The sequence below is a fragment of the Onychostoma macrolepis genome, chromosome 21 (genome assembly GCF_012432095.1).
Source record: "Onychostoma macrolepis isolate SWU-2019 chromosome 21, ASM1243209v1, whole genome shotgun sequence".
Lineage (NCBI taxonomy): Eukaryota > Metazoa > Chordata > Actinopteri > Cypriniformes > Cyprinidae > Onychostoma > Onychostoma macrolepis.
The window spans coordinates 5,262,837-5,288,510 of NC_081175.1; the positions used below are offsets into that span (position 1 = coordinate 5,262,837).

The following is a 25,674-nucleotide window of genomic DNA, read 5'->3' on the forward strand; positions in this document are numbered from 1 at the left end:
ATGCATGATTTCAAACCATGACGTCTTAGTGTATTACCAACAGTAACCTTGGAAACGGTGGTCCCAGCTCTTTTCTGGTCATTGACCAGCTCCTCCCATGTAGTTCTGGGCTGATTCCTCACCTTTCTTAGGATCATTGAGACCCCACGAGGTGAGATCTTGCATGGAGCCCCAGTCCGAGGGAGATTGACAGTCATGTTTAGCTTCTTCCATTTTCTAATGATTGCTCCAACAGTGGACCTTTTTTCACCAAGCTGCTTTTTAGATTATGTCTCTCACAGTGGACATGCACCTACGATGTCAATTTCAGACCCCTCCATGATTTCTAAGTGGGAGAACTTGCAAAATAGCAGGGTGTTCAAATACTTATTTTCCTCACTGTATATAAAGGAAAATTTTACATTTTTATTTTTCTTTCTATTTCATTTCATTGGTGTCAAAGAGAACAAAGAGAAACAAGTGAGATATCGAAGATATGTCATTTGTGATTTTCCTTTCTTATGAGATGCGTGTTGCTGAAATGTCCCAGTTTGTCTGAAGATGATTTTATCACACACACACACACACACACACACATGCACTGTGCTAATCCACAGCTCAACAAAAACCAAAATACTCCAAAAGAGCCAAAAGACACAACAATTGAACACCTTGTATATCTTTATTATTTTGAACCTAAAGGATACACAATCAAAAATACTCAAGGCTTTGCTACATCTCAACAAACAACAGCACAAGATTTCAAAAATCCATTTTTTTTTTTTTCTGACAACAAATATAAAAATGGAAAAAGAGCAGACTTGAGACCAAACATAGCAGAAAATCAAGCTTTGGCAGGAATTCAGATGAGACATTTCACCAAATCATCTCAAGAGTCCAAGGTTTCGCCTCTGGTTAAATGCAAGCATAGACACCAGCTAAAGCAAGTCGCAAAGCTCTAAACACCTCCATCCATTGAGAAACAGTGAGAATATTACAATGTGTCTGACGAACATACACACCATGGGTAATTGCTCTCATGAGTTATTTACATCGAGGTTCAAAGTAGGAACCATAACATTCTGTACATTTACAATATGTTCTTTTGCCATTTTATTGTTGGCCTATATCAATATTTCAATAATATGTTGTAATAGGTCGTACATAAAAATGAGTCTAACAAGTAGGGTGTCTGTTTTCATATTCTAACATGAGAGCATGTATGTATATTTTCTGCTGTTTCAGAAATAAAAGCACAAAACTCCCTGTTTTATCATGCCTTTCAAGATTGTTACCTAACTACATAAGGGGCGTATGGATATTCTGCTTCCATAATGGGTCATTGACACTCACAGACATTGTGGGGAAACCGCTTGACAAGATTGCAGAGTCATGCCTTTGTACAAACAATAGTTGAGTATTAAATACAAAAAAAAAATGTACAACAAAAATAAATATTAATAAATAATAATAAAAAAAATGAATATAAGATTAAAACTACGCAGCTAAAAAATTAAAACTGGACAAAAAAGAAACAAATGAGCTGGTGGAAATATTGGGGGGTTAGGGAATTGCGTGATGCAGGTGGACGTGATGACAAATCTTTAAAAAGCAGCATGGAAAATCTCATTGGCTGTCTGTGTTGGGAGGCTTGACATCATGTTGGGCACTTCCAGCGGGAAGCCATGGAGAAACAGAGCGGGAGGTGGTCTGCTTGGCCATGCTGTAGTGGCTGATGACGGTGTAAAAGCGGCCGCGGCTGTTGGCATCCTGGGCAGTGTAGTAGGCCTCCAGTGAGGCAGGGATGCAGCGCTTGTGCTGTTGGGAAAAATAGGAATATGTAACATTAGAACTCCAAATTTTAATATTGCGGAATTTGGCCTAAAAACAAAGTGGGCATTAGTATTATTTTGAACAACTAGGAATTTTCCAGCAGTCTATACAGTGCCATGAAAAGGCTATTTTGCCCCCTTCCTGTTTTTTGTAATTTTTGCCATATGTGTCACACTTAAAAGGTTCAGATCATCAAACAAATTTTAATATTACACAAAGATAATGCAAGTAAATACAAAATTCAGTTTTTAAATGGTGATTTCATTTATTAAGGGAAAAAAAGCTGTCCAAACCTACCTGGCCCTACATGAAAAATGTATTGCCCCCTCCTGTTAAATCACGGCATCCATGGAAGAGTTCCAAGGCAAAAGCCATTGCTGACCAAAAAGAACACAAAGGCTCATCTCACATTTGCCAAAAAATATCTTGATTATCCCCAAGGCTTTTAGGGCAAATATTCTGTGGACTCATGAGATAAAAGTTGAACTTTTTGAAAGGTGTGTGTCCCGTTACATCTGGCGTAAAACCAACACAGGATTTCATAATAATAACATCATACCAACAGTCAAACATGGTGGTGGTAGTGTGATGGTCTGAGGCTGCTTTGCAGCTTCACAACCTGGACGACTTGCCGTAATTTATGGAACCATGAATTCTACACTCTATCAGAAAATCCTGAAGGAGAATGTCCGGCCATCAGTTTGTGACCTCAAGCTCAAGTGTACTTGAGTTATGCAGCAGGACAATGATCCCAAACACACCAGCAGGTTCACCTCTGAATGGCTCAAGAAAAACAAAATTAAGGTTTTGGAGTGGCCAAGTCAAAGTCCGGGCTTAAATCCAATTGACATGCTGTGGCATGACCTTACACAGTCCATTCATGCTCGAAAACCCTCCAATGTGGGTGAATTAAAACAATTCTTCAAAATTCCTCCACAGCAATGTGAAAGAGTCATTGCCAGTTATCTGCAAAGGGTGGCACAACCAGTTATTAGATTTAGGGGCCAATTTTTCATGTAGGGCCAGGCAGGTTTGGACAGCTTTTTCCCTTAATAAATGAAATCATTATTTCAAAACTGCATTTTGTATTTACTCGGTATCTTTGTGTAACATTACAATTTGTTTGATGATCTGAATCATTCAAGTGTGACAAAAATGTAAAAAATAAAAATAAAAAAACGGAAGGGGGCAAAAACTTTTTCAAACCACTGTATTTACAGTATTTCTCTCCAAGTAATTGCATTTATATGTAACATTTGACAGTTGAAACTGTATTAGTCTTTAGTAGTTTAGTCAAATTAAACAACCACTTAGGTATTTAATTTAATTCATTGCTTAAATAGTCTTGTAATAATGAGTGAAATAATGCATATTTAATTGGCTAATGACTGTAAAAATGTTTCCCAAAGATATTTGTTGAACAGGTGAAGTGTTTTATTTAGCGCCGAAGGGTTGTAGTTTACTAAATGAAGAACATGAAGAAATTAAGAAATTTAGGGCCAATTTGACTAAACAGGGCAAATTAGCACGAGAGTGCAATTCCAAAACAGCGCCGATGGGAGGGGAAATTTCTGCGGGTGATTCACTAACAACGTGCAAATTAAAGAACACAGATGCAACATCTCATTTACATATCGACCAATACACCAAGTGCTGCACAAATTAGCGTAGTCGCGAATAAACAATAAAGAAATAAATAAGCCACAGTACGTTGAAAAGAACCAGAGGCCAAAAAATGAAGGGTTGCAACGGTTTTGATAGAGCTGATATTGTGTGACTCCTAGTTGAGGGTTCCAAGTCGTTTTTTATGTCCTGAAGCAAATGAAAAATAACATGGCTTGGTAAATGATATGTTCGGATAATGTGTTCTTCTGGCATTCAAAATAAATTAATATGTGTGGAAAAAATACTCTCCCTTCTACCACGTGCTCTCTGTTCTCTGCGGTGCCTCTCTTAGCAACAAATTGCATCCATTTCAAGCGCAAAATAGTTTAAGACATGGGTTTTTGGGGCGTTAAATAATAGCGCAAATGCCAGTAATTTGACAAGCGCAAATGATAGTAAATCTCTTTGCGTGATTCATTTGAATACTCTCCTCCTATAACTTTTGCATTTGAAAGGGAAACTCCTAGAAATGCATATAATAAGGTCAGGCGCAAAAATGACTGTGTCCACGCCTTTTCACCGCTAATTCATCTCTGCGCGTCTTTAGTAAAACCTGACAGTACTATTTTGACGCCAAAAGACGGTTTGTACTGGTGCAAGCTGTTAGTAAAACTGGCCCTCTGTGTTCATCTACTTACCTTATACACAAAGCCATCAGGGCAGGTGTGGTCATAGGTAAACGCCTTGTACACCACCAGAAACACTATGCATGCCAGAAAGGCCAAGGCCAGTATGATGAGGATGGTCACCTGTATGTGGAAAAAAAAAAAGACACAAAGTTCATTACTGTGACCTTTTAGCTATTCTAGAAGTCGTTAAGGGTGCTTTCACACCTGTAGATCGATTGCTTTGTTCCGAAACAGGGATTAAAATTATTACAATGTTGCTTTTTATTCTTGGTGAGGTTCCCTTTCACACGGCAAAGTTTCTAAACGGACCAAATTTGTTAATTTGGACCAAATGCACGAGTAAACTGTTCTCTCGATGGTCAAAGTTCCACGGTTTATTTACCGGGATTCCACTCAGCTTGCTGTCACGGCTGTCATCCGTCAGGATGGAACAACAGCTTTGTGGGCTTATTGTTGGGATTTTTTGTAGCTGTCATTATATTAATTTATCATTTTGAGCAGGAGTCCAGGATTCATCGGGAAAACATTTTTAAAATGCACCTACTACGAAGAAGAGCAATAAGACAGCATTATAAAATGAAAAAGTGTGCTTTGATTTTGAATGGCGAAGACGTGCTCATCCACAGACATTCACAGGTTCATTTTGAGGAATTAGCAAAACAACAAAGCTAATGCTTTTCACGGAACTTATGTAATTACCCATCATACATTGTGATATAGCCGGGTTCGCTGGTCCGTTGCATCGGATTTCTTTCTCACTACAACCGAACCGCTCCAGAGCCAAGACCACCTCGTTCAGGCGATCTCAGACCAATTGTTTTGGCATGGATCCGAGCACAATTGCTGTGTTCACATATGCCCAAACGAACCGAGCTAAGGGGGGAAACGTGCCAGGTTCCGAAACAATGGGCCAGGTGTGAAAACACCCAAAGATTGACACTTTACTTGTAGCTCAAACAGTACACCATGCCAAGGTCAAGAGGGAAAAGCAAGAAATGCAATGCAAGTCACTTTGTAATAAAGCATTTGCCAACTGCACAAGTCTAGATCAAATGGTCATAACCTTGTACATTGCAAAGTCTTAAAACATCAAGTGAACCTGCTTCTCAAGTGAATTTAACTTTGTTTAAATTCAGTGAAAATAAATTCAGAATTTAGAATTTAGTAACCATAAGCGTTCAATGTCCAATGTTTGTTAAAAGTGATAAGAAATATTTCTATATATTTCTATATAACTATATATTGCTTATATTTTTCCAAGTTGGATACATGATAACTTAATGAAAGATATACATTTATGTTGTTCTCACATATTATAAATGAATTCAAAAGTGTGCCATACACTGCATGGGCGTCAATTATGAAACAAATGCAAAACAACTTCCAATTTCGAACTCTCTGTTTGTTCTTTAAACCTCTGCAAAGGCAAAGACAGAACTGGGGCTAAACGGTCGGATGGAGACAATAGTGTGATCACATCTCTGTAGTCTTTTTTTCCCCATCAGCGCTAATTTTTTCACATCACTGTCATCTTCAAGTACATTCACCTCACAAGATGCAGTTCAATCTGTCACACTACATTTGTCTCGATAAAGCAGCTCGTACAATAAATCTATGTGGTCCAATCTAGAAATCCTAGGCTTAAAGAAGCCATTTCTTGACCAGACCAGTCTAATTTGTCAGGGGCGATTAGTTCTGTAAAAATTCCAGCCACTTTTAGCTTTTTACTCCAAGAAACATCAAATGGATGTTTTTGAGGACTGACTAATTAGAATTATGCAAATTGGAATGAAAGATAAATGAGAGAAAACCAGTTGACATCTGAATATTTCAGATCTCTCCAAGATACTGAAAAATGCCTGTGCTGTCAGAAAAGTGCTGCAAACCTTCTGCTAAATCAATTAAAAAAACTGCCATCTTATGTCAAAATTACTATTAACAACTAAATCCACAGCACTATGGACACTGTTTTTTGTGACACTGGTGTAGCTGATTTAAAAAAAAAACAGAGGGTGTATAACTGAACTGTATGTTTGAGAGTGAATTAATGGAAATTTTTCTACAGATATAGTGGTTTCTGAACTGGATGGCACCAGATACAAATATTGTTCCAAAATAAACAGCAACATTATGCTGCTTCCTAAGATACATAATTTTAGACAAAATCTAAGGCACACACACACATATATAAATCATAAATTAACCTCAACAGCAAAACTATTTGTTCTAGCACTGGAAACTGTGGATAAGTCCCATGTGTGCAGGGCCAGAGACAACCCAAAGGAAAGGACTGTATATTGATACGCAACTCCCTCGAACGCGAACCCCTTAAAGCAGCGGTTCTCAATTCCAGTCCTCGCGCCCCCCCGCTCTGCATATTTTGCATGTCTCTCTTAGTTAACACACCTGATTCAGATCAACAGCTCGTTAGAAGAGAGCTACGTGCATGAACTGTGTTCCGATTGCATGCTCCCTACACAGTGTTCGTTGCTCCCTACTCCCTGAGCAGGGGAAATCCATTGAAGTTTACGTCTTCCGAACATTCATTACATTTTTGCGCAATGCCACTGCCTGCAGCGTATTCACAAACCGACGAAACTTACTTAAGTGTGAAGTGTGACAAATGCATGCGTAAATAAATACAATTTAAATTCACGTCTTGTACACTTTAATGACCTTTAAATTGAACATATACGCTCACTTCGAACTGGAATCATGGCGGAATATCCGGTGATGTCTACTTCGCAGGGCACTTAAGTTCGAATAGAACAAACGTCTGAAGCGATAAGAGAGGACTGGAATTGAGAACCGCTGCCTTAAAGGTCTGTGATGAGGGGCTATCTGGTTGTGAAAGTAAGCGTCTTTTAGATCCACCAATAAAAACCAGTCCCTGCGGCATATTTGCACAAGGATGTGTTTCGAAGTCAACATCCTGAACGGGCTTTTCGTTAGAGTGTAGTTCAGTTGTCTGAGATTGAGAATGGACCTGAGCCTGCCATTTCTCTTGAGAACAAGGAAGTAGTGGCTGTAAAAACCTGACTCGTTGTTCGGTAGAGGAACCATCTCTACAGCCCCTTGTGCAAGCAGACTTTGCACTTTGGCCCAGAGAACGTAAGAGTCATTGGCCTGGGGTCTGCAAGCGAACTGGAGAGAGTAACCTTGTTCTATGGTCTGCAGGACTCAGCTTGACATGCCCAGGATGGCTTTCAAAGCCTGGAGCCGGGTGGCAAGCGGTCTGAGTCTTTCGAGTGGCAGGTCACCACATGGAAGTGGGCCACTGACATTCGTGGTAATGGGAAAAGGGGAAGTGCTCTTTCGAGTATGTGGATCCGCTATCACAGTGGTAGTTAGCTTGGGCGTGTGCTGAGTTAAAAGGATGGGCCCTGCTTGAGCAGAGCTTCCATTGCCCAGAGCTAAGCGGGGGGATGGAAAGCAAGTGCAAGACTTCTTTGAGGGCAGTCCGGCCTCGGCAGGACCTTGCCCTATCCTCTTCCTCTCTGCATTGGGATCAGGACGGCTTCTGCAGCTTAAGAGTCTAATGTCACTCTTGGGCGGGGTCCCTGGCACTTACGAAAAGGGAAGCGTTTAGCTGTCTGAGGGCGCTGTTGGACTTGGACCAGCTGCCGAGCTTGACTACTTTAGTAGGACCTCAGTCCCATGGGGGAAACTGGGGAATCCCGGAAGGTGACCTTGTTAGCGTCCTTGATCTCCATTAGATTCAATGAAAGGTTGCACTTCAGAACCACCAGGTTGGCCATGGCCTTGTCGATCGCCTGCACAGTGGTCTTTGTAGTGCAGAGAGCCAGGTCAGTCACTGTACGAAGCTCCTTAAAGGGTTAGTTCACCAAAAATGAAAATTCTGTCATTAATTATTTGCCCTCATGTTGTTCCAAACCCGTAAGACCTTTGTTCATCTTTGGAAAACAAATTTGTGTTGTGGTACTTTCGATAAAGGCGGAAGACAGTAACAAGTTGAATAAAGTTGCTATTTTTGTTTTCTTTGTGCACAAAAAGTATTCTCATAGATTCGTAAAATTACAGTTGAACCACTGATGTCACATGATGTCACAGATGCCACTCCTCTACATCTGAAGCTGTCAACAGTCAGCGACATGGAGTCATCAGCGGCAGCTTCTTCCTCAGATCTGCCAAAGGAAATCAAGCAGTTCGCTGCAGACGAGGGGTGCTGATCCTTACGTACAAAATACACTTGTGTCGAGGCATTGTTGGGAGAGTGAAGCACACAGGATTTGTGCTGGTGTGAGTTCACTAGTGGCCAATCGCGTTGCCCCACTGTTTCTTTCTATCAGGCTACTGGGACCACTTTCATGAAAGAAGGTGATTAGCGAGTGAAGCGGGGTGAGACTCATGCTCTCGCACATTTGAAATAATGTCGCAGTGGAAATGTGCTCAGGGAATGCTGCTTCATCTCCTTCAGAGTCCAGCGAGGGGATGATCTTCAAGCTGTAGAAGAAAATTCTGATGAAATGGCGCTCAGAGCCAACTTATATAGCAGTCGGCCCCATCCCTTTTGGCTGGCTGAAGCACCATTTGTTCATGTAGCTAGATGAATCAGAACAAATCAGGCTTCAGTATTCAGAGTAAACACGAGTTTCCCCAATGGGAGAGACCGCTCGAAAGCAAACTTAGTCTGCTAGTTTGCTTTTACTGCTGTCGTGCTCTTGCAAACTATTCTAACTCAAAGTTTGAGTGTTTTTTTTTATAAAGACTAAAAGAGTTGTCAGCAGCTTAATGGTGGAATAGTCGTGATGTAGTCATCACTGCAGCATTCCATATTGTTTTTTTCTTAATTTCTTTTCTTTTCTTTTTTTGTCACATTATTAGATAATCATGTTGTTAGCTTAGCATCATGCTAATGTCAAACCCTATGTAAATCAACTGTACAAGCACTTCACACAAGAACTATTTGTATGGCCTATTAAGAGCATTTCAGATGCTACTTTTGAGGGTCTATTTCATTTTAGGATATGGAAGCACACAGTTAAACAGATCACTAGTTAAGAAAAACATTACTAGAGATGCATGATAGAAACCACAAGTGAGGTAAAATGCAAAACACAATATCAGCTTGATTAATTTTAGAATCATATGACCGTTATCTGTTTTTCTCTCTCCATTTATTTATTCTCTTATTACAAATTAAACAAGTGTACAGCCTGATGTCCTTGGCCAAAATTGGCCCCATTTGTACTGTGTTGCTAAGTGGTGGGACTAGCGCCAAAATGGCTGGGTGCCTTTCACGCTCTAAGTAGCATCTAGATTTGAACCACTTTAGTGTTTAAAGCTACCCCCTGATGGGACATTTTCAAAAAGTTTTTTTGGAAATCCTGCATTAAATTTGGCTATGGTTTGATGGGGAAAGACTTGAATTGTCTTTTTTGCTTCAATCTGAGCACCTGCTGTTGTTTGCAGGATAAATAAATTAATAATTATTCATGATTCATTATTTTTGCATATTGTTAATGCTGTCTTCATAGACATTAAAATATTTTTCATTCCCATCCACAATTAAAGAAAGATAGGGACCAACAAAAAAAAAAATCTCATTCTGGTGAAATCAAATCCAGACAGGGGACAGAATCGGCATAAAATGAGGTCATTCTGGCTCAAATGTCAAAGTGTTTGTGGCACACAAGACATACCACCATCTGCTTTCATGTTTGTCACCCCCACATAGTTTATTCATCATTATTGTGCCCTACTGATAACCCTCAAGGTTGTAGGGTGTTTTGTTGTTGTTTTTCTTGGTCCCTGGTGTTGTTTTTTTTTTTGGTGTGTATGGGGTGGGGGGCAGATTAATCTATGTCCAGAAAACCATAATCCCCAGGGTGGATTTATTCAATAGCTCATCTTCTCTGGAGTGCTGGGAGTATTAATGCTTCATGCTGATTCTGCATGTACTACAGAGGCTACAGACCTTTATTATAAATAAAATTATAGCATGCAAAGATGTACAGATGAAAAAACAAATCTGAAACCCAATATTACACCCATAGATGTTAAAATACTTTTCCCTATTCCGGCTTAGTCTCACTCCACTGAACGTCTGATGCATACTGCAAGCAAAATTTAACAAATAAATCAGACAGGAGAGTAGATTAACTTCGGTGGACTTAAACTTGAAACATTGACACCTTTCCATGGTTAAAACAAGATGCTTTCTGAAGTTCTTTCATGTTTATTTCATCCTATAACTAGTAAAGAGGAAGAGATGATCGGTTTACGTGTTGCTTGAACTGAGGCAATACAGTGATCTGTCACGACACATTAAAGAGCCACAAAACAGTATTTATTGTTTGAATTTCTTTAAAAAATGACAAAATTTGAAAGCTAAAGTAACCTGGTCTGTTTTGTCTGTCAGCGTGTTGACAGTTTCCTCTTTGCTTCAAGATGTATTTTTTACTGTGTGAGAACATGATGTGTAGTGTGAGAGCAGCATGGCTTGTCGGACATAGCAACAGTAACTGTGGAGGCAGGTTTTTGTGAAGGGTCAACTGACCTTATTTCGTACTTCCGTACTTTAATGAAATTACACAATACAACCTTAAAAAATACCATGTTTGTTGATGTTCCTATGGTATACGCTATAATCCAATGAACTTCGAAGAATGCTGTGATAGCACCATGTTATATGCCTAAAAACTTGATATCATGCACCAAGTCCAAAAAAACAGATATTCGTCTTTCTTCTCTCCAGACACCAAGAACATTACAAAATAGTGCTGTTGCATTTTATTATTTTTCTGTCGAGTCCGTCCTCTTTCATACTTGTTTCTCTCCTCTATTGTCTGCCCATCTATAATATTGCTCTATAATACTCCCTGCCTCTACACTGCCTTTTAATAAATACTGAATGGCCTTCTCCCACCTGAATGTTCTGCAGCTCAGGTCACCATTTGCCAGCCTCTGTGACTCCATGTTTGAAAGAGTTTTTCCTTGTTTGAACCTTGCTAATGGTTTTAATTGTTCCCCCAAGATGCATTTATAATTACCATAATTATGGCACAATTGAATTTACTTCTTGTCTATTAGGCACTGTATTCTGATAGACAAAGCCAGGACTGATTTTTTTCAGCGTATAGTATGTCTGGCACTTGTTTACTAGCTTTGCTAACTGAATAAGCCATGGCTATATATAAAAAGCTTAACTGGAGTGTTTCAAGGACAGTCTAAATAACATGTTCTTGCTGAAAATTAGTTTAGATGAACTTCGAAGTTATACTTTTTACTAGGGCTGCTCTCGACTAAAGATTTTTCTGGTCAACTACTAGTCGTTCATTTGAAGCATTAGTCGACTAATCATGTTTATTAATAAACCATTTAAATCCTAAAATTGCATCTTTAATTGCCTACATTGCCTAATAAGCGCTCAAGCACATGCATAAAGCTTGCCACGGCACACCAGCAGAAGTAATGATTGTGAATGTGTCAGGGAAAAACAGTAAGGAGGCTGCATTAACATTTTAACAATTCATTGATAAACTTTTTATTTTCGGTTTAAGAGATGAAGTCGGCAACACTGACTGAGTAGCGATGCGCCTGCATGCATGTTTCATACGGATTACATAATCTGAGAATATTTGTCTTCCATTTGAATTGGTTTATTTGAAAGTAGACATTTCACTCTCTATAGATATATTTTTTTTTATGTCTGTAAGGCAAGTAGCCTATACACAGAGTTTCACGCTCAAGTTCACAGAGACAGAGATGGCAGAAAGCGCATCTTGTTTACTTTCATTATTTTACAAAAGCGCCATGTTTTGTTGTTATTGTGAGTGCACACAAATAAGATGTATTACTATTATCTATATGACCAAAAATAATGGAGTTTTTTAAGAGCAGGTGATCGCACCGGTGCCTCCATCTGTCATGCAGTGAGCGGAGCTACTGTTCAACTTCCACACTCCTCACAGACACTTCAATAGTGCACATCTTTCTAGGTTAACATTAGATTGAGCAGACATGTAAAGTTGCTGCTACTAACATATTTCAGATGATAAGTTATATTTAAGGTCGATGAATGATGCCTGATGTACTTCCATATAGACCAGCCGTTACCGATCTGCGTAAATTCGCCAATGTGGATTTATTTATTTTTTTATTATTTTCTGCAACTAAGTGACTAATAAAATTTTGATCGACCAAGCCTCTTCTGGTCGACTAATGGTTAGTCGACTATTAGGGGGCAGCCTTACTTTTTACAAAAAGAAGTATACTCAGGTCTATACACTGATGCTTAACTTTCATATTTACCAGTTAAAAATTAATATTTTTTTATGGAAGAGACAGATTTTGAAAAAAAAAAAAAAATCACAGCCACATCATTTAATGCTGTAGCCATGTCATATTGACTCCTTGGGAATACTATATTAATTTGAGAACACAATCTTAATGTGTCAAAGGCAGAAGAACCATATCTAACACTGCCATATTTTCACACTGAATGAATAAACCTGTCTACTCTTTGACACCACACATTTTACTTTTTTCTCAAGTCTCACTTACTAATAGGCACTTCTGGTCATAAGGGTCCACTATCTCGCTACACAATGGATGCTTGTTTGTCCAGGTCCATATATAGCCTATGCTAAACAATGGAACCAAATAATTTGCAGAATGGCTAACTAACAACCAAAACCTCCTCTGATGGTGATGATTACAAAAAATGTTTCATCCATAGTGTTTTAATTGTTATTTATTTAAATAACTTGACTAAGAGACAATCTAGTGTTCATTACAACTGGAAACGTCTTACTTATAGGTAAGTTTTTTGAGTTATGCAGAAATGTAGGTAGAGGAACGTGTTTCCAATGGACTTTTTCACATTTCCGGGTTTCTCGGCAGTGGAAGTCGTCATAGTCGGGTTAACTTGAAGAGCAGTGAATGGGAGAGTACCACAAATATATTTTTTGCATTCCCATTTGCTCAAAAAGCAAAAGAAACACTCCACGATAGTGTTTTCATGACTTTCAATATCAGGAAAAAAATTGAGAGAGACTGATTAGGCCAGTCAGAAGAGAGAATGTCAAATTTATCATCCCTCCCATAGACGCTGCATTAGAAACACCCTCCCATTAGTGTTAACTAGTTTTTTTTGTAATTTGATGCAAAGGTGATATTCAAGTGAAAGGTGACTTTCAAGGATTTACGATGCTGATGATCGTTAAACGCGTCATCACAGCCTTGTGAAAAGGGTCCATTATGAGCCTCTATAGTGGATGATCCGAACAATGTATTAATTTCCCATTTACTAGAATACGATCAAATGGCTTTCTTTGCACATATTTAGCTTTTTGGCCTAAAAACCTCTGGCAAAGGGACTACCAATGAAAACTAGCCTTTGGGCTAATTTGGGTACATTTACATTTATAAATGTTGATTAATGTACACTGTCCCTTTTTGTGAAATAAATAAATTATTGCAACTGCCTTCTGTATGTTTTTCTTGTATTATTATTTTCTGTGTGAGTGCAACATCAGAACTTTTTCTCACCACATAAATTTAAAGACTTTGGGCCCTATTTTAACGATCTAAGCGCATGGTCTAAAGCGCATGGCGCAAATGCACTCAGGGTGTGTACGAATCCACTTTTGCTAGTTTAACGATGATAAAAACAGTCGGCCCGCCCGGGCGCATGGTCTAAACGGGTTGTCCCTATTCTCTCAATGAGTAATGGGCGTTTTTTGGGTGTAACGTGCAATAAACCAATCAGAGTCTCATCTCCCATCCCCTTTAAGAGCGAGTTGCACTCGCGCCATGGCGGATTCGCTATTTAAACGGCGGAATTTTAAGGTGCACAGACTGAACACGTCTCCAGAGAGCAAACGGATTTGCTCATGCGCGAGCAAATAGGTAGACTAATTCCGATACACGCAATGACTATCCATTATGACATGTATGACATTTTTATAATTATGTAGCCTACACAGTAGTATTATTTTACACTGTAATCCTTTCATTTTTAATATTTGGCATGTTTGTGTGCTGCTGCGTGTTCCTGTGCATAATAAGCAAAGTGAATGCTCATTGTGTCACGGCCCTGCTGGTGTGCCCTGGTTGGCCACCAGATGTCACTGTGTGTGTTAGCACATGGCTTATTGTTTGTTGTTTGTGCCATGTGCTTTCCTGTCTATTGTCTCACCCCACCCTCCTTGTTATCTCATTATTGTTTCATTTACTTCACCTGTGTCCTCCTCGTTTGGCTCCCCATATAGTCTCCTGGTGTCTGCAGTCCTGTGATGTTTCGTTGTTATATGTCAGACGTTTCATGTCGTGTGTGGGTTCGTTTACATGTGCTGTGGTCTCTGCCTGCCTGCCTGCCTGCCTGCCTGTTTTTCCCCTTCGGGGTGGTTTTTGTTCTCTTTTTATTATTAAAAGACCCACTTTCTCCTGCACTTGAGTCCTCGCCTCATCTCTCGACCCATCCCGTGACAGAACGAAACATCCCAAATGAGGACTCAGCGGAGAATGGGCTCACACCGTCCACCAGCCTCTAACGTCAGCAGCCCCCTCTACCAACGCATCCTCCAGTTCCAGGCCCTGAGCTCCCTCCGTCAGCAGGGTACTGACGTGAGGAAGTTTGCCCTGAGGTTCTGTGGAGCAGCAGAGGGTTTGGGGTACAATGATGCGGCCCTCAAGGACCTTTTCAATAGTGCCCTTGAGGAGCCCCTCAAAGGGTGGAGGATGAGGGGGCTGGACCACCTGACGTTTGGGGAATTTGTGGAGTTCCTGGCACGTTCCCCAGCTAGGGTGGCTGGAGTGCCTCAGGCAGTGCTCGCCTGCTGCAGCACCTCCAGTGTTGGCCGACGGCTGCAGCACCCCAGCGGCAATCAAAGGCGCCAGAAGCCTCATCTGCCGCACCCAGTACCTCCAGCCCGCTCCCAGAGCGTCCCGGGCTGATGCGAAGCGTGCAGGAACCCCAACTGATGTCAATGCGAGCGGCGTGGTCGGCTCGCGCTCCCGAAGCGGCGGTGGCCGCTCACAGTTCCTCCGAGGCGGCGGTTCCCACTCACGAACCTCTCGAGGCGGCGGTGCCCGCCACGAACCTCCCGAGGCGGCGGTTTCCGCCACATTCCTCCCGAGGCGGCGGTTTCCGCCACAAGGTTTCTCGAGGCGGGTGCCCGCCACATTCCTCCCGAGGCGGCGGTTTCCGCTCACATTCCTCCCGAGGCGGCGGTTTCCGCTCACATTCCTCCCGAGGCGGCGGTGCCCGCTCGCGAACCTCCCGAGGCGGCGGTTTCCGCTCACATTCCTCCCGAGGCGGCGGTTTCCGCCACAAGGTTTCGAGGCGGCGGTGCCCGCCACATTCTCCCGAGGCGGCGGTTTCCGCCACATTCCTCCCGAGGCGGCGGTGCCCGCCACAAGGCCGAGGCGGCGGTTTCCGCTCGAGGCGGCGGTTTCCGCCACATTCCTCCCGAGGCGGCGGTTTCCGCACACGTTTCTCCCGAGGCGGCGGTGCCCGCACACAAGGCTCTCGAGGCGGCGGTTTCCGCCACATTCTCCCGAGGCGGCAGTTTCCGCCACATTCCTCCCGAGGCGGCGGTGCTCGCACATTCCTCCCGAGGCGGCGGTTTCTGCTCACATTCCTCCCGAGGCGGCGGTGTTCGCCACATTCTTCCCGAGGCGGCGGTGCCCGCACACAAGGCTCTCGAGGCGGCGGTTTCCGCCACATTCTCCCGAGGCGGCGGTGTTCGCTCACATTCCTCCCGAGGCGGCGGTTTCCGCACACGTTCCTCCCGAGGCGGCGGTGCCCGCACACAAGGCTCTCGAGGCGGCGGTTTCCGCTCACATTCCTCCCGAGGCGGCGGTTTCGCCACATTCCTCCCGAGGCGGCGGTGTTCGCCACATTCCTCCCGAGGCGGCGGTTTCCGCTCACAAGGCTCTCGAGGCGGCGGTTTCCGCCACATTCCTCCCGAGGCGGCGGTTTCCGCACACGTTCCTCCCGAGGCGGCGGTGCCCGCACACAAGGCTCTCGAGGCGGCGGTTTCCGCTCACATTCCTCCCGAGGCGGCGGTGCCCGCTCACATTCCTCCCGAGGCGGCGGTGCCCGCACACATTCCTCCCGAGGCGGCGGTTTCCGCTCACATTCCTCCCGAGGCGGCGGTTCGCTCACATTCCTCCCGAGGCGGCGGTGCCCGCACACGGGCTCTCGAGGCGGCGGTTTCCGCCACATTCTCCCGAGGCGGTGCCCGCACGCATTCTCCCGAGGCGGCGGTGCCCGCACGCATTCCTCCCGAGGCGGCGGTGCCCGCTCGCATTCCTCCCGAGGCGGCGGTGTTCGCTCACATTCCTCCCGAGGCGGCGGTGCCCGCACACAAGGCTCTCGAGGCGGCGGTTTCCGCCACATTCTCCCGAGGCGGCGGTTTCGCCACATTCCTCCCGAGGCGGCGGTGCCCGCACACAAGGCTCTCGAGGCGGCGGTTTCCGCTCACATTCCTCCCGAGGCGGCGGTGTTCGCCACATTCCTCCCGAGGCGGCGGTGCCCGCACAAGGCTCTCGAGGCGGCGGTTTCCGCCACAGTTCCTCCGAGGCGGCGGTGCCTACACACAAAGCTCCCAGTGGCGGTTTCCGCCACATTCCTCCCGAGGCGGCGGTGCCCGCCGTTCCTCCCGAGGCGGCGGTGCCCGCACAAGGCTCCCGAAATGGCAGAGCCTGTCATTGCCTGCTCCCAGGGGCAGCTCCACACACACCGCTGTGGTGGCGCTGGCTCTGCCCTGGGTCCCTATCCCGCCGGGCGCTGCCTCAGTCCCCAGGTCCCCTCTGCCGCTACATGGGCCTGGCCCACCATCTCTCCCCTGATCCACCTCCGGCCCACCTCTCTCTAGACATTTTTTTTCCCTTTTCAGTTTTAGTGTGTGGAGCGTCTAGTATCCGCTCCTTAAAGGGGGGGTTGTGTCACGGCCCTGCTGGTGTGCCCTGGTTGGCCACCAGATGTCACTGTGTGTGTTAGCACATGGCTTATTGTTTGTTGTTTGTGCCATGTGCTTTCCTGTCTATTGTCTCACCCCACCCTCCTTGTTATCTCATTATTGTTTCATTTACTTCACCTGTGTCCTCCTCGTTTGGCTCCCCATATAGTCTCCTGGTGTCTGCAGTCCTGTGATGTTTCGTTGTTATATGTCAGACGTTTCATGTCGTGTGTGGGTTCGTTTACATGTGCTGTGGTCTCTGCCTGCCTGCCTGCCTGTTTTTCCCCTTCGGGGTGGTTTTTGTTCTCTTTTTATTATTAAAAGACCCACTTTCTCCTGCACTTGAGTCCTCGCCTCATCTCTCGACCCATCCCGTGACACATTGTGCGACCAGAGGCGCATTTTCTACTAACACACTCTTTAAATAACAAAAAAAATATTGCGCTATATTCAGTTCCTCAAAATAGCAAGGCGCCAACAATGCGCCTGAACACACCTCTTTTTTAGACCAGCACGCCCATGGGCACACAAATGGGCGCAAATGCATTTGCTATTTAAACAACGCGGCGCAGGACGGAGAAATGAGAACTGCGTCGGGTTGACACTAGCAAAAACACTTGCACCGCGCCTTGCACCACATTGCACCGGGTGTATGATAGGGCCCTAGAACTCTTAAGCAAGAATATGCCACTTGCTCCCCACTGTCAGTGCAGTTTAGTAAAAATAAAATTCTCATTTGTCGTCTTTTTTGAGAAATCTGTCTTAGCATCCCTGTGCTTTCATTATGAGGATTCTGGGATACTGTAGTTGTGGTTCAATGAGTCTCCCTTGTTCCTGGCATTGCCCTGCTGCCTCTGCGACTCTAACAATTGCCTACAAACACAGCCAGACCACTTTCCACTCCATATGTGTGAGCAGCCCATCCGTCACAATTTCCTCAGGGGTTCTGAGATTCTCAGTTTCATCTACTCTTGCCGCATAACAACGGTTCCTACAAAGCAGTGTGATGCCAGTCAATAAGTAAATCAATGCATCCCTTAGCTTCAGATGGCGGAAGACTCATTTTCCAAGAGTAACTTTGTTATGAGATGTGTGCCAAGGCTAACCACAGAGCATTAAAGAAGATATCCAACTTTTATTTTTATTAGATGAACAATACCTCAGACATCTGCTTTCCAAATTACCCACTCCTCCCACCTTGTATTTTTGAGCGTCTAAGATTAACTGAGGAAAAGCGCACAGACATTTTGAGAAAAAAAAAAACAGTTGTGGGATTTGTAATCTTAAGCTTCATCTGTTCCTAAACATTTGCTACAGACACACAGCGGTGAAACAGGATGAGGAAAGGCTGGGGAAAATCACAGTGACGCATTAGGCATCAAGGGAACAGAAAAGACTAGGGTGTTTATTCAGTATTTGTTAAGCATCAATGCCCGTCTGTATGGCCTCGCTCTGTTCACTGTCTGAGGCACCATCTTAAGGACGTACCTGATGTGAATATTGTTCCATATGTTAGACAGCATATAGCTTGTTTTAGAAATGTAAAGGCAAAATCACGTCCTTCGCAGAGAAGGCAATTCCAGAATGCAAAGTATAAATTAAATCCAAGATGGCAGATAAGTAAAGAATTATATTCAATTCTGAAATAAATAAAAAGTGTGTGTGTGTGTGTGTGTGTATGTGTGTGTGTATATATATATATATATATATATATATATATATATATATATGTGTGTGTGTGTGTGTAGCTTATTATAGTATTACGCTGCTAGCATAACAACATTCTCTCTATGTAGAACATTCTAAATTTATTTTCAAAACAGTACTTTCTTTTATTGTCATTGTCTACTGAAACTTCATGTAATATATAATTGTCATGTAAATATAATTACACATTTGTAATGATAAACTTAAATTTATCTTAATAAATAATTTAATCATTCTAAAATATTCTCATGGTTAAGTCATTATATATTGATCATTATCCCCTTCAAAACAAATCTAAGATTCATCGATTTTCAGCCATATTTTCCAATTTTAGTAATCAGCATCTACTATAGTCAAGTATTTACTGCAGAAATGTGTACCAACGTTTTCTTTTTTAATCTAATTATGGACTAATTACCATGAATATTACATATTCATAACAACTGTTTTTGAATAAGCCAAAACAATCTTGACAACTATTAACACAGAAACACTGTTTTGTAGTGTAGCTCTCTACACGGCTAGAAATTCCTTTCCATTTCATAAAAGGAGAAGTGACACAAATGAAAGAATTCTCCTCAGGGGTATGACAGAAATGTCATGTTCAGCTCCAATTACTGTATCTTAATATAAGCCAATTAGGCTGGGTCTCTTTAGAGATACCCAAATTGAATGGGACAAAAGAACAATCTAAAAGACAAACACTATTTATCGGAGAATCCTTCAGAAGGTTTAAGGCAAAAGAAAAGAAAAAATCCCTTTTGAGATACTCTTTTATCTTAGAATTCTAAAGACAGTTTTTTTATTATTATTATTATTTAACTGCATCAGAGGAAACAGCTCTAAGAAATATTAAAACTGTCAAAAATTTCATAGTTTTTGGTCTTTCAGAGTATCAACTGAGCACTGATTTTCATTTAGGTTGTGCCAGTGTTTGAACACTTCATACTCCTAACAGGAGTAGAAGGGCAATTTTTTTAAGCATATTTCATAAATTAATTGTATTGTGAAGCACAGTGTAAAAAACTTAAATGAGATATATGAAAATGAACTCTGATCAAAATTAGAGAACACTTACAGATACCTCCAAGTTATTGGTATTAATCTGGTACCTGGTGCAAATTTCCTTAATTATATAATAAACCCTATTTAGCAGCATTCCTTTACAATAACTTTACAAAGACACTAATTCAAGTCCCCCAAAAAGACTGGTCATCCAAGTAAGACAAATGCACGAGAAGAGAGGATAATGCAGAGATTCAATGGGGAACTGGTTCAAGACTGCACCTGGAATTGCTTGTACGTTTAACTTATTTGGGTTCAATGGGAAACATTTTGCTCAAGCTGGGGAAAGACTGTACCCCAAGTGTGCAAAGAAGTCTGTAAAAGGTGGAAGAGGAAATGTAATGGTTTGAGGGATGTTTTCTTCAGTTGGGCCTCTTATATAGATACATGGCAGGGTGATTATAAATATTTATCAGAACATTATGCGGCAACATGCAGTTCCTTCCCTACAAACACCTCCCAATCAGCCTGCAATTTTCATGCAATACGATGTTCATGTCACACTGCAAAACAGGTAAAGCAGTTACTTTAAACTAAGAACACTGAAATAATGAAATGGCCAGCCCAGAATCCTCATCTAAACCCAATTGAAAATATCTGGAAAATCCTGGCTACAAAATTATGACTATGAAACCCACTACAATTTCCAAACTATGGAAGAGAGTGGAAGAAGACTGGACCAAGATCACACCAGTGAGAAACTAGTGATACCTGTGGCCCCAGATGTGCTGAAGTCATTCAAAGCGAAGACCTCTACACTTCCTACTAATTTCTAACAGCTGTAACCCTCTAATATTTTACATTGCTCTAATTTTTACTGTGTTTCCACAAAATCAAGTTTTTTTTGTTGAAATGCTGTGGTTATTTTGTCAAACATGCCAGAAGAACAGTGGTATACCTACAGCTAATATTCCTTTAAATTTTTAGATTAACAATAGAAGATTAACAATATTTCAGAAAAAAAAAAAATAAAAATCTATAAAAATTATTTATAGATTGTTCTCTAATTTTGGTCTTCACTGCATATACACTACTGTTCAAAAGTTGAAATTGTGTTAACATACTTCTCTAAAAGCAGCTCTGGTTATAAAATGGTTTCAGCAAGATATTTTTCCATGTTTTAATTAATAAACTAAATATGACTTAAAATGCTGAATCCTGAGCCAGCTTCACTAGATTTTGAACTTGAAACCAGAAAAAAAATTAAAATAAAAAAAATGTATACAGGCATATTATGCACAAATATTTAGGGTGCCCTGTGCATCAATTTTTTTTTAGGTTTGTTTTTTTTACAGGGGAAGTTGTATCTGTCAGTTATACTGCAGTGTTAATCTAACTTCCTCTCAAGTGTAGTCTACTTGTGATGTGCTAACTGCTTCTCTGATCCAGTGTAGAGCTAGAAGGCTTCTGTAGGGGGTAATCAACAATATGGCAGAATAACAAGACTGCCTCTCCAGGGCCGTGTCTCTCACACCAGTGAGCCTGTGGGCATTTTGGCCATTAGCCCTGCTAACAGTGTGTGCTGAAAGACAGAGAAAGAAAGAAAGGAACTGTGCAGTAGGGAGAGCTGCTCCATGCTACTAATTGCTCCCCAAGCACCCTATAGGTGCATAGGTAAGAGGCTTTTGCTCAAGAGAGGCAACAGTGTCATAGAATAACGTGAACTCATTTTGCTGTGTAGCCAGATACAGTGAAATGCGTGTTTTGCCATTCTGCTGGAAAATTTTTACCAGCGTTGGCAAATTTTCTGGACATGTCCTGTAAAGTTAAAATAAATGAAGGCTGTCAAAATGTATGATGTCATATGGTATCAAACAATATAGTGTATTTTTAATCAAAACTTTATTTTGATTTTAGAGTGAAATATGTTTTGTTGTGATTCATTCTCTCGTCTATTACCAGTGCAGGTTTATAAGTAATAATGTCTGGTATTCATATTCATATTTTATCTGGGCATTGCCTGAATTCCATTAGGACAGCACATACAGGAAGTGTGTGACTCAAGAGAAAGTAATTTGCATTTTGTATTTGATCACACTATAGTGTGGACCCAATCCAGATTCATTAGTCATAGCTCTATATGAGCTCACAATGTGTTAACATTATGCTGAACTTGCTCATCTGGTGAGTAAAACTCTGTTGTTGTTGTTTTTGTTTTTTGTTTTTTTAATAAATCAAAAATGAGAAGCAGGCTGCATTTGCATGCATTTTATTTTGTGATATCCCTGGACCAAAGAGTGGATTACAGATAAGAGCTGGGCAGGAGAAAACACTGCTGTTCTGTAACAGGAACTGCAGATGAGCAGCAAAACTTCAAACTCAAGTGCCGATATCAACACTCTTTAAATTGTACTTGTACAACAATTAATCTTTGGAGATATATTAAATATATGCATGTTGTCTTGTTTTGAACAAAGATCTTTCATAAAATGGTGAAAACAAAATCATCCATTGCAAAAAGTTGTGGTATATTTCATTATTTCCATGTCTAGAACAACTAATTATATATTAAAACAAAGCAGGTGTCACTTTAATTAATAAGTAATTCATAATAATAATATTAATAATAATATATATATATATACATATTATGTATTATGTTGGTAGGCATGTAGACACTAAAGCTTATATTTAATGAGAAAATGTGTAACTGCTTTAATTTAAAAATTGTTCAACAGATCACAACATGCACACACTGAAAAATCCATCAGCACCCAGAAAAAGATGTTTACATGCCGAGCGAAATAAGGGTAATGGACAAAAAAAATCTGGGTGTGTCTAGTTTTTGGTGTGGACATTTATAACCTTATAGTATGTTAAAAGAAAACCGTTCAAGGCATATGTGACCTTACACAATGCTGAGTAATTAAGTCGAGCATGTAAACGCGTTACCTGTCTACGTCAATAAGTGGATGATATTTCTATCTGCAAAGATATAGATAAAAGAGATGAATGTGATTCTCCAGCAGTGGTGGAAGGTGAGATTAATCAGGGTTCAAACAGAGGAAAAGCCATCTGGTGTCATAAATCATCTCTGTCGTTGTGAACAGAGAACAGCGCGTCCCGCAGGAGTTCAAATACACTGTCGCATTTTAACGTGACAAATGACTCCAGTAAATTGCCTAAGCTTTTCATTCAATTCTAATGGCGTCTCTGGCTTCACAGAATATGACAACTGCAGATACAAGATATAAGTGCGATGTAATACTGACCATTTTATGACATACTGGTTGACACAGAGAATTCTAGACAAGTGTCCAAAATCAATATGGGTTTTTCAAGGATAGAATCTTAAATGGATAGTTCACCCGAAAATGAAAATTCTGTTGCCATTACTCACCCTCATGTCAGAAAAAAACAAAAAACAAAATTGAAGAACCTATCAGTTATTAGAGTACTTTTACACTAATCTCATGTCCTTTTTGGAGCTTGAGACTTTTGGACCCAATTGACTATTATTGCATGAAAAAAAAAAAAAAAACAGCTTTCATTTGTGTTTTGCAGAAGAAGAAAAAATAAAAACATGACGGTGACAGGATTTTAATTTTTGTAAATTAAATTTTTGGTAACATTCTACATATTTTTGGGTTGGCACTGTAGTGGAGACAACATGTAAAAACTGGGGGCTGAGTGTTTCCAGCTTGTCTTTGGAGACTATAAACACCATCACTCAACACGATCAATCACTCTGACAGTGACTGCCCCCTGCATTACCCAGGGTCACTGCTTGACAACATATGGTTTTGCCCAAGCAAACGATTTGTCAAATTCAATGAATGGCCATCATCTGTAGGGGGATGCTACGAGCAATTCAGCTTAACTGCAGCATAGCATGGTCTCCTGACTTCAGGGTGGGTGACAATCGTCTCTGTTTCCTGGCACTCCCACATGATTGGGTACTTTATTTTGTCATCGAGCGAACGGCCAGTGACAATTTACTGCGTGACTTGGGAGAATGGATTGGCAGTGTTATACAAAGTGGATTGTGTGCCCTCAAATGCATCTCTCTGCATGGCGGTCTCTTTTCTGTCAATGACAGGATGAGTTACGTTGCACCAACAAAGGCATTTCAGCTTGAACGCTTGCAGACTTTCACATAAAAAAGCCTTTTAAAGGGACAGAAGACATTTGCTAAATGCTTTTTTAAAGAAAGCACTGACTTGAAAACATATTCCAATAAATGTTATCTTTTTGCACATTTACTACCAGTGAATTAATGGCTTACCATGGTACATAAATATGGTAATCAACTGGCTTCACACTAACCAAAAGGTAACAAAAATTACCATGGTATTACCATTGACTTTTGGGTATGTAATATGGTAATGGCAGTATTATCCGAATTATTTTGAACCATGAAAAAATCATGGATATGAAAATGGCAAGCAATTGTCTTCACACTAGGCAAAAAAAAAATGCCATGATATTACCATGTTTTTTGAACACTGCATCATGGCATTATCATATAAATACACCGGCACATGAATTTAATCACTGAAGCCAGGGTACATGGATATGGTAAGCCTTAATTACCATGGTGAATACTGAAGCAAAAAGAAGACTTTGAGTCCATAAGGTAATATAAAGTTGCGCAATTAAAAAAATAAATAAATAAAACAAAATAATGAAAATATAATACTATAATGTTTTAAAGGTATAATACAGAATATAAATGCACATGATTTACAAGAACATACATAACTGTTTTTAAAATTGCAAAAAGATGCAAGGTGTACAGCTTTATTTGAAATGTGCAATGAAAACTGCACAATTTAAAACAAGCTCACTCTATTTCTGGTCTTATAAAAGCTTAACTGTGTATTAAAGTGTTTTTTTTCTCCCTGTCTGTCTGACTAGCTGCCTCCGGTGAAGCAGTCTTTTTCACCTTCTTTTTTATTTCTTGTTCCCTCCCATTTTCTCTCTGGAGATGTTAAAATGGTAGGCTAAACAAGAGCCGAAGGGCCTAGGCAGTGGGTGTGCCAGGATGTGAGTGGTCCTTCAAGCGAGCATGTCTGCTGCTCACCCAACCCCTCACCTTCATTCTTATTCTGCTGCTCTCCCAGAGATGCTGAGACTGACGGGGCAGCATTTCAGCTCAATGTCCTCTATTTTTCTATCTCTCTCTTCCCGTCCCTCATGTCTGCAGTCGGCTTGACATCCATTCAGCTATGGGATGTGTGTCTGAACTGAGGATTGTGCAGCTACGTCTGAGGATTAGCTGGGTATCTGTTTTGCACTGCACATGAGAATTTGTGTGTCTCTGTGTGCAGACGCTCTCCATTAAGAAGCTTTATTATTTTCAGGCAGATTATTAATTGGTTTGCAGCACTGCCTGATGGTTCTGCAGGGGTGTATTCCTGGAGTTTGACAAGTTATTTCTTCTAAGAATGTGTGTGTGCTTGTCTGTTACATCAGTATTTTTAAACCTTATTTAGCACAATTCATCAACAAACATTACTCTAAAGAAAGAAAAGCATAATTTTGAACCTGATCTAAATAAATTTCTGAAACAATGTTTCGGATTTTGTAACCAATGCTACATAGGCATGAAAAAATAATATTAACCAGCAAGACTTGTTGTTATGTTAGCATGTTGCAATTCAATTGTTAGGAGGTGGTTGCCTATTGCTCCAAGACAAAAGCGCGCAGCAAAGTCACTAAAAAATGCTTGGTTCCCTCTTTGAATGTAATGGATCTATTATATTTTTGGCAGTTTTGCTATGTTAAAATGTTAAACTCATGTTAAAATCTGTAAGTAGTAGGTACTCTTACTTATTTCTAAGTAATTCTTTAAAAAAAATTAAATACTTTTTTAGAATTAAACCGCCTGACAAACGATAAGCGACAGACCAGAAGTTACCCATTTC

General features: G+C 41.1%; 1 protein-coding gene across 1 annotated transcript in view; it reads right to left on the reverse strand.

Moving 5' to 3' along the window:
- Nucleotides 1-642: 642 nt before the first annotated feature.
- nsg2 (neuronal vesicle trafficking associated 2) overlaps nt 643-25,674 on the reverse strand; it is a 31,039-nt gene continuing 6,007 nt past the window's right edge. The window contains exons 4-5 of the mRNA XM_058758425.1: nt 4,116-4,226; nt 643-1,797 (exon numbers count right to left, since the gene is read on the reverse strand). Of these exons, the coding sequence (XP_058614408.1) occupies nt 1,606-1,797; nt 4,116-4,226 (303 nt within the window). The 3' untranslated portion in view covers nt 643-1,605. The remainder of the gene's footprint in view (nt 1,798-4,115; nt 4,227-25,674) is intronic.